At 42.5% G+C, this 10,038-nt stretch overlaps 1 protein-coding gene across 1 annotated transcript; it reads left to right on the top strand.

Annotated features, from left to right (window-relative positions):
• The first annotated feature begins 6,734 nt into the window (after nt 1–6,734).
• On the top strand, nt 6,735–8,144 carry LOC109432038 (basic helix-loop-helix transcription factor amos-like). Its single transcript, XM_062851000.1, has one exon. It carries the CDS (start codon nt 6,933–6,935, stop codon nt 7,710–7,712), a length of 780 nt encoding a protein of 259 aa, XP_062706984.1. The 5' UTR covers nt 6,735–6,932; the 3' UTR covers nt 7,713–8,144.
• Nucleotides 8,145–10,038: the final 1,894 nt, after the last annotated feature.

The raw sequence follows: 10,038 nt of genomic DNA, 5'->3' as shown, positions 1-10,038 counted from the left end.
GTATGAAATAAATCTTCTCTTACCCTCTTTTATGTTTCCTTTCCTTAAAAATCCTTCTCCCTTCCCTACTTCTAGTTTTCCTTTCGGGTAAGTGATGATTGGCTATGAAGTGCGAGGCACAAATCTCCCGTTCGGTGGAGAACGTGCCGCCTGAGCCGTATATCTGATACCTGATACCTACACGTACATCGCGCGGCAGGCACGAAGACACTCCACGCCCAAAGAAGTCAAGGAAACTTCAATCGCAAAAAGTTTCTGACTCGACCTGGAGTTGAACTCATACCCTTATAGCATCATCGTGCTACTGGTTACCCACTTTACTTTCCTCAAGTTTTCAAATAAATTGTTATACAGATAGCATTTCCTGCTCCATTGGCAAAATGCTCCGAAAAGTTATTTTTTCGTTTCAGGACTCTTGACTTCCTGGATAACAACGCCATGCCAATATTTTCATCAGACTCCACTTCCATGGATTTCCGATTTGCTAAATAACGTATTTCTCAGGTAGCCTGTTGAAATATTCGTGATCTTTGATGCCTCTCGATGTCATTTCTTAACCGCTTGTACTTTGTCCACCTTTATTCCCCTCTGGAACGCAACAGACCATTGCATGCATTTGTACATTTAGTTCAAAAGCACAACCATGCGCTATGTTCATGAAATTGAGGAAACTTTTCATCTAAACCCATCGTAGATCGATTCGATAATCTAATCCGCCGTCTATGGATTTGCAGTGTCAAACTTCAACTTTACCGTTAACACAGTTCATCGTACCACCATCGCTTTCGAATTGTCAGTCTCCACGACCAGGACTCCCATTTCACTCTTAAGAGCTGCTTTGCTCCATCTATTTAGTTTAATTACAGTCTCCAGGACCTCATTTTCTCGCTCCCAAGCCGGAAGCTACGCCGTGCTGCGCACTGGCCGCTTTATTTGATTACAGTCCCCGGGACCTCCATTTGTTTACGCTCTCCGGGAGCTTCACTGTGTCATGCACCAGCCGCTTTCGATGGTTACGGTCTCCGGGAGCTCTGCTGTGCATTGCACCCACCGCCACCAGCCACTTTCAGCATCGGTCTCCGGGACCATTCTCATTTCAAACCGCTCTCCGAGAGCATTTCACATTCTTTAGCATTCCACCAATTGGGTTCTTTAGGGGTATCCGGATTATTTCATAATCGGATTCTCCGCCCAAAAATTAGTCGAAATCTAAAATTTCATAATTTTTGGAGTCCGTGAACTATTTTTAAAATGCATTTAAAGTTTGTATGGGAAAAATTTTTTGTTCGGGTCGAACTGTCACTTTAACGATTGAACTGTCATTCTATCCACGAAAATCAAAACTGTTTTGTTAATTTAACCATCAAAACAAAGGCGTTGAAATCCAATAAAATCACGTTATACTCAGAAAAATGAGCTCTTTCGATTAGGCTGTAGAAAATAGCAATATTTTATTCACTAAACAACCCAATTGGGTGCAACATTTCACAATCAAATATTCCAATGCATTCTGTCCGTCTCTAAACCTGGGTTGCACCAACATGACCAATATCAGACATCCGTGACCAAACCTGTGCTACACGACCCTGCAACCGAAATCCACTCCAACCATCAAAAAAACTGGTCTCCAGCCAACAGCCAATTTCCAAATCATTATTGGCAACACTTTGTGCAGTCAAATCCAGCAGCAACAACCCAAATCTCCAACGCAAAAGATTTGCTTTTCATACGCGGGAAAAACACTCTCAGCACCAACAAATCTCAACTTCACCTCCTTATCAAATCCAGGATCCCATCCTCGTCGCCACTGTGGGATTCCCCAAAATCAGTCCTCTGTCGAAATCTCTAAACGGTTCCGGAATTCAAGAAACCAGCGGAACCTTACTCCTTACTGTTACCGTTCACACGTCGTCACTCTCTTTCCGCCCTCCAGATCCAACTGTCTGCTTCCCTCACAACAACACACTGATCCTCATATATTCAATTTATATAAATACCTACTCAGTTCCAAGGTGTTTTATCAGCAAGGTACCACACAGAGTACCACACTTTTCAACTCCATTTGTTTTTTAGCTCCATCTACTCGTTCGCCGTAACCACTCATTCGCTCAATATTTTTTTTCCGATCCAACCGCTCTTTCACTCCATTCGGTTCTTCGTTCCATGGGCTCTTTTCTTCTATCTTGTTTTGTAATCCATCCGCACTATTGCTCCATTCGCTCTTACACTTCATCCATTTCTTCGCTCCATCCTCTCTTTACTCTATTCGCTCCTTTGCTCTATCGTTCAATTCAGTGTTCCCCACCATCCGCTCTTTCATTCCATATGCTATTTCGCTCCATCTGCTTTTCCGCGTCAACTATTACTAAGTTTCATCTGCTGTTTTCTTCTCTAGTCTAGACCTCTAGACTACCATGGAGGTGGATGCACGACAGCTTAACCTTAAACAGGGCTTGCTGAGGCTTCATAAGTCGATGATGCACTCTTTCGCTCCTTCCACTTCTTCGCTGCATCTGCTCTTTAACTTCATCCGCGCTTCAGACTCCTCCGATCTTTCGCTCCATCCACTCATTTGTACCATCCAATCTTTTTCTCCATACGCTCTGTGGCACCATAGGCTTTCTCTCTCAATTCGCTTTCGAACTCCAATAGCTCTTTCCATCCATTTGCTTTTTTGCTCCATCTACTCTTTCGACCAAACGGCTTTTGATCTTTCCGCTCTTTTTCTTCATTCGTTGTTTCGCTTCATCCACTGTTCATGCGCTTCATCTTCTCTTGCGCACCATTCATTCTTTTGCTCCATCCGCTCTCTCTCTCGCCATTCACTCCTTCGCTCCATGCTCTCTTTCACTCTATCTGCTTTTTCGCTCTTCCGGTCGATTTGGTTGTCCACTATCGCGCTGTCCGATTTTTTTTCGCTCTCTCGCTTCATTCGATCTTTTGCTCAACTTTTTTGCTTTATTGAGTTATCGAACATCCACTGTACTGTACGTGGGCCAGACACTTACAGTATGCCATCAATTATTTCGCACACTGTTAGGTCCTACAAACTATCGGTATCTCAAAGCATCATCAAAACTCATCACTTTAGAACTAGAACGAATCTGTTTGTGTTTGATCGGTATACCTCACTAGGAGAAGCGATCGAACACGTGTTCGATCTTGGCGAGACATCATTAAAACCATCAGCCGCAGCCAGCAGGCTCGAAAAATTATCAAAGAGCAAAAAAAAATCATAATATACTGATCTGAAGAGATGGAAGCAGAGTGAGAGGGAGGACATCTTTAGAGGGGTAGGCCATGTAGGCAGACGACGGACGGTTGATGCGCGTGCCAGATGGTGACTCCTGTGGGCACTTGGATGGGTAGCATTTGACGTAAGCAAAAAAAAAACGTTAACATGGTTCAGGCACAGAGAACAGACATCCAAGTCCAGTTCCAAATCTGTGTAAGGAATTTAACGGCCATTTGAAATCGGCAACACAAGTGGCAATAGCGTGGCGCTGCAATCGGTTAATTTCCCATACTAATTAAATTCACCACTTGAAATGTTTCAATTCACCACTGACTGTGGCAATATGGTGTTTGGTGGCGTTAGTGTTGTCATCGTATATTGGTTTGCAACCTTACTCAAGTAAAGATTCAAATCCTTACACAGCTTTCCGAATGAAATTTGTTCTAGCCTGGATGTCTGTTCTCTGTGGTTCAGGTTGCTTCGATTGTTGCATAATTGCACGAGACTTGTAAAATCACAACAACCATGCACATCGTATCTGTCATCGAAAATGTTACAATTTAGATTTGATAGAGGAATAGTATGAACAGTTTTTCTTCTACGAAAGTAGCGTCATATGTTGCGTAACTTCCTTGCCGTCCTCGGAAGTGGCAACTCTTCGAAAAATACATAGCGTGCACAAAAAATAAGGTCCTCCATCGGAAATAGTTTTTTGCTTTCTTCTTTTTTTTTCGTTTCACCTTCAAATGATCGGAATCACATAAAAAATTGTTTTTGTAGCTCTAGCACCATCCTTTTTCGGGCCTTCGAGCTGCTTCCTCACATCGCTCGACCGATCGACCGACCGACCGAACAAGTGTTCCAATTTGTCAGAATGGATAAGCGTATATCGATTAAGCCCACTTCCCTTCGATTTCGACTTTTTGGCCATGTGGAACTCTAGAACATTGTTTTTATTTTATATTAATTTAGTTTGGAGAATAGTATTGTAAATTATGCTTTTGGCTCTATGTTTGTGAAATTTGACGTTTCATAGAGCTGTCATTTTCCTGTTGTCAATTACTCTGACATTCTCAATAAGACGCAGAAAAGATACATTGACAGCTCTTAAGTCATTGTGACATATATGGCATGAGATATCAAAGGTTTCTCTACTTCGTCTTGTGTATCAACTGTCATCAAAACAGAACAATGGCGGATTTGTCAAACCATGTAATAACAAACATGCCTTTTTTTATTCCGTGTCGTGTATTTCAATCATTTTGAGAAGGGAAGATTCAAAAAGACGTAGAAGAAGACAATACTGGAGCTCGATTTGAATAGGTCGTATGTGCTTTTGTCGATTGAAAGTTCGATCAGTTGGATTCGCTTATTTTAGCGAAAACCGTTGAAATTGAGCAAAGTTGATACAAACAGCAGAATCCTCACAAAACAGGCTTTCTGTTCCATCATTGAAAGTTTGCAAAATATCTGCCATATTGCTACAATGACTAAAATAAACTGATCGAATTTTATATCGACAAAAGCACATACGACCTATTCAAATCGAGCTCCAGAATAGTCTTGCATTTGTTGCGTTTTGTTGCCAAATCTTAAAAAATAAACAACGAAAAACTGTCTATCTCACTGATAGGAAGACTAGATTTTGGTTCAACAACAGTTTTTTTTCCTGCGAAAGGATTGTTGCATCCCTTTTTCCTATACATCCTTCCGCTTTCCATCCAACCCAACGCTGCTCGCGTCCAGATCCTGCCTGCTGCGCCTCTCTATCCACTTCGCGATTCGACCCGGTTATGTACAGCTGTTGTCGTTTCCAGCAACCAGTTCTCTGCGGCAAAGTAGATAGTAGGCCATGAGCTGCCTCCCGATTGGCTAGCCGGCACGTGGCTCATTCTTCCTCCCCTTATTTTTGGGACCTCGTCGTTTGTTTGGGCGCATGCTCGCTCTTTGCTCCGGATTCTCTCTCTTTCGGTTACATCAGTGTTGCCACATTTGTATTGTTGGAAGTTAGGTAGCGTTGAACGCTCGGGTAGCGTCGAACCTTCAGGTACGAGTTTGGAGTGTTGGAGCGAGGTAGATTTGTTGGCGTAGGTATGTTGTTATTGAAGAAGATAGTCAAATTATATATACCTGGAATGAATAAAGAGTGTAGCGATTGCTGATTGAGGTATCAGTCGGCAGCCGTCTAGTTTGATGGAAGATGTCTAGAGTTCTTTTTTCATTGTAATTAAGAAACAGGCATCGACGGAGCTAGCCTCGCTATGGCCTGCGTGGCCATGGTGGACTAGCCTCCAACAGGTTATGGGCCCAGGAGCGTGTTCCACAGCACGTATCGACCGGGAGAAGGATCGGCCGCATAAGCCGCGGAGTCGCAGTACGGGATCCTTGGGCGGATGGATTGGCTGCAACGGAGGACAGAATCCATGGGAATGTTGGCGATACGGGTCAACTGGATGACTGCTGGCTGGTCACCGGACGGAGCTCGAGGTTTGTTGGATTGGATGCAGCTCGGTGGTCGCACCTGGACGAAGAGGTTGGCGACAGGAGGAGTGATCCGGAAGACAACATGAAGGTGGAGCTCGGAGATGGACCTGGTCGGAGCTCGGAACTGGTGTAGAGCTGGTGCAAGCGTCGGAGTTGGGCCACTTGCCAAGCGTTGGAGTGAGAAGGAGCTTCGAGCCAGGAGGAGGTAATCGTGTTTTGGAAGGCTGCGACGCTAAGGAGGAGTGTTGGAAGTTAGGTAGCGTTGAACGCTCGGGTAGCGTCGAACCTTCAGGTACGAGTTTGGAGTGTTGGAGCGAGGTAGATTTGTTGGCGTAGGTATGTTGTTATTGAAGAAGATTGAACAATTGTATATACCTGGAATGAATAAAGAGTGTAGCGATTGCTGATTGAGGTATCAGTCGGCAGCCGTCTAGTTTGAAACAGAAACAGTCATCGACGGAGCTAGCCTCGCTATGGCCTGCGTGGCCATGGTGGACTAGCCTTCAACATGTATCTGTACCGGAGGCTCAAAAATCTTTTTTATCTGTACCAGACATTCGAAAAATCTGTACTCAAAATCTGTACCAAATTTGCACCACATTTGATTTAAAATCGCTTAAAATACACAAAAAAGAGCAAACCATTCAGGCTAAACTATGGAAAACACTTAATTTAAGTATACTGTTACCAATTTCTGAACTTTAAGAACAAAAATATCAGTATTAAAAATGTTTTAAATTTGAATTTTAATGATTTTTTCTCAATTTCAAAAAATCTGTACCATTCTGTACCTTTTGCTGAAAATCTGTAATCTGTACCGTACAGAATCTGTACCAAAAAGTTGAAAAAAATCTGTACTTTTACAGAATAATCTGTACCTGTGGCAACACTGGGTTACATGCTTCGTTTCACATTTCACTTCGTTCCTTCGGTTCGAAGGGGAAAACTGAGAGAGCGTGAGAATGAAGGTTCCTCTTTCTCACGGGATAGTGTAGAAAGGTGATGATCAAGATCATCCAAGCGAGGGTGGGGGTAAAAACAACGTGCTGATCCTGAGAACGGTATAAAACGTACCTGGATGGTCAGGTTCTGGTTCAGTTTCGGAACATATTTTGGCGAAGAAGTTTTGCTTTCGCTCTTGGTTTGTGCGTGAATCAGAATTCACTTAATTTGTGCCAGTGATTGAAAGTGATCTCAAGAAGTGTGAACCACCATGACAACGGACTTCAGTCGTCACCACCAGTATTACTACTATCCCGGACAAGAAACGGCCAACGTGAACGTAAAAATGGAGCAAATCGAGCAGCATATCACTGCCGAAGATTACTACGGAAGTTTCCCGACTATCAACGGTCAGGGACTGAACTTGTCCAACATGATGATGCTACCGAACTACGAATCGCAGCTAACGAACTACCCGGAGTCCTGGATGACCCCTTCGCCGTCCAGTTTCGGATCAGAGAGCCCAGACTACTATTCGATCAGCTCACCGGCCTTCATCGACGTCGAAGAGTGCAAGGAAAATCTACTCAAACAAGCCTCTCAACTACCCTTATCGCCACCCATCATGCTATCAACCCCCATCTCGGAAATGCCCACCCCCACGGCACTTCCCGTCAAAAAGCGCCAATATCGTCGCCAACCGAAAATCAAAGCCGAACCACTCGCCATGGAAACCCAGGCAACGCCTACTTCGGATCTCTCCTGTTCTACCGCTCTGATGTTCTCAAAAGACCCGACAGCGACCGCTACCCCCACCGCAGCAACCGCAACCGGTAAGCGGAAACGCAAGCCGGTCGCGCCGCAGATCAAGAAGAAGCGCCGCCTCGCGGCCAACGCTCGCGAACGCAAACGGATGCAGAGCCTGAACGATGCCTTCGACCGGCTGCGCCAATGGTTGCCCAGTTTGGGCAACGATCGGCAACTGTCCAAGCACGAGACGCTCCAGATGGCGCAGCAGTACATCACGGCTCTGTACGAGCTGTTGCAGTAGGCTGTGACGCTGACGTGATCGTGATTGTTGACGACGGTGCCACCCAGAGTATAAAGAGACGAGTGATTCTTAGTCAGTCAGGTCAGGTAGTCCCCTTCAAAGTGTACATTTTGTTTCAAACGTGAGACAGTGTTATTTAGTGACAAAGCGATTCAGAGGCTTTTGTGCTCGCATTACAGAGAGTTGTTTTTCCGAGGACGGTATGGAATTCGTCCGAAACAGAACTGTTTGTTTCCCAGTGCCAGTGTTAAGTTGTACAAAAATTGTATTAGTTACGTCATATTTGTTAAGGTTACTTTTTCTCGGAACTGATTGTACTATAGATTAGAGGTTAAGTTTGAACGGAAAAAAAGTTTAAATTATTTTATCGATATTGAGAGATATTGTACAGGCTACTATGATAGCTCGGAATAAATGTTGAAAGTAAAATTATAAAAACGAAATTTCAATACAAAAAATGCACATTTAATATCACATGCCAAAAAAAAAAACAAGTATCCTAGTTGGATGATACACTTCAAGTCAAGTATATTGTTGATATTGAAACCGAATATAATAATTACTATTTCCAGGTTGCTATGATGATCATTGTCGTAGCCCAATTTGATTCAGTTAGTTGAGATGTTTATGTTAGGAAAACGAAGAAATACAAACACTGTTGACGCATTCGAAAGGCTACCGTTTTGGACCTTGTCCATATGAAAGTATTGGCACTTGCCACAAATTTACCAATTGGATGAGAACGTGTCTACCTTTCCTCCCGACATTTTCTTTTAGCGTTTTCTTTGGAAATTCCTTTAGAGGAATTACTTCGACAGCTTATTTAGAAATCTCTTTAGCATTTTATTTGTAATTTACTCCGACAATTTTTCAGAGACACCCCCGACAATATATTTATGAATGCTTCCGTCATTTTTTAGAATTCCTTTAGAAATTCTCTAAGAAATTTCTTTGGAATATTCAGTTTATTCAGCCAGTTAAGGAAGGAGTTTCTACACGAATTCCATAAAAATCTCCAACCTCTTCTTTAGGAACTCATTTGACAATTATTCATAATTATTATTCAAGTTTTTTTTTTAGAAATTTCTTTGGGAAGTCCTGCAGCAATTTAATTTATTGATACCTCTGTTTTAAGAAATTTCTCGGAAATTTTTATGCAAGAGTACTATGGCAATTACTTTTAATATTATTCGAATTCCATTTTAAAGTATTTCTGTAGTAATTTCTTTATAACTACTAGGGTCTGGGACCATTTGGGCAGGAGCACCTATTTTGGGCGCTTGCTGCTATAACTCAGTCAATTTTGAACCGATTGACTTGATTTTTGAGACACGATCAGATACGCACAGTATCTAGCCGTGTTTAAAAATTCAAGTCAATCGGTTTGAAATAGACTGAGTTATAGCAGCAAGTGCCCAAAATAGGTGCTCCTGCTCAAATGGTCCCAGACCCTATTTCGATAATGTTTTCATGATTTTTGCTTGCAATTTCTTAAATAATTGTTGTAGATCACAGATTATCAGAACTTTTGGACCGCGTTTCACTTTCAAAAAATAATTGTTTCTTGGTGCACTTGTTCATTGTTTTGAAAGAATGCAGGCAGTTTCAAGTTTGTGTAAAAAGCTGTCATATTTTCCGAAGCGCTTCCCTGTGCATACACTCGTCGTTGAAAATATTGTTTTCCCACATCGTATTTTTTTCTTGTTGAAGCTGAATTTCTTTTTTGCTGGGGATATTCAAAGAAACACACATGCAAAATGATCATTGACAGATGAAGCATGTTGAAATCGATCAACACGCCTCTTGCACGGTTCGATTCATATTCATGGCGGCTGTGTTTATAAGTTAAAAAAGTAACAAAAATAAACTAAAAAAGTATAATTTTTAAAATTGTTGAAATACTGATTTTCTATGAACCAGGAAGAACTTTAGAACGATCGAAATAAAACCAATCTAGAGTGCGGTGCTGTGATGACTTTACAGTTGTCAAACCACCACAGCTTGGCAAGACAAAGCTTGCTGGGACAGCTAGTTTTGATTAAAATTATCAGTTGTAATTTGACCGTCTAGCAATCAAGTCGTTTTATTGCATTCGTTCCGAAGAAAATTTAAGAAGCGATAAAGTTTTATATTTAGTTTCCTTAAGATTTTTTCATGAACCCCTTATGGACGGAAGCAAGGTCGGCCTGGAGAAGTTGAAGAGCGGCGGCTACGAATGCTGGCATTTCAAGGTATGGAGATGCTGTTGGTGCGCGAGAACTTGTGGAAACACGTGACAGAGGCTGCTCCAGAACCTCTTGACGGACGCGGGGAAGGACGGAGATGC

Source organism: Aedes albopictus, chromosome 1, assembly GCF_035046485.1.
Source record: "Aedes albopictus strain Foshan chromosome 1, AalbF5, whole genome shotgun sequence".
NCBI lineage: Eukaryota > Metazoa > Arthropoda > Insecta > Diptera > Culicidae > Aedes > Aedes albopictus.
The sequence above is the reverse complement of the archived record's forward strand: the minus strand, read 5'-3'. Positions and strand labels throughout refer to the sequence as shown.

Excerpts from the sequence above, each read along its gene's own strand:
- LOC109432038 (XM_062851000.1), top strand. The coding sequence starts at position 6,933 with ATGACAACGGACTTCAGTCGTCACCACCAGTATTACTACTATCCCGGA.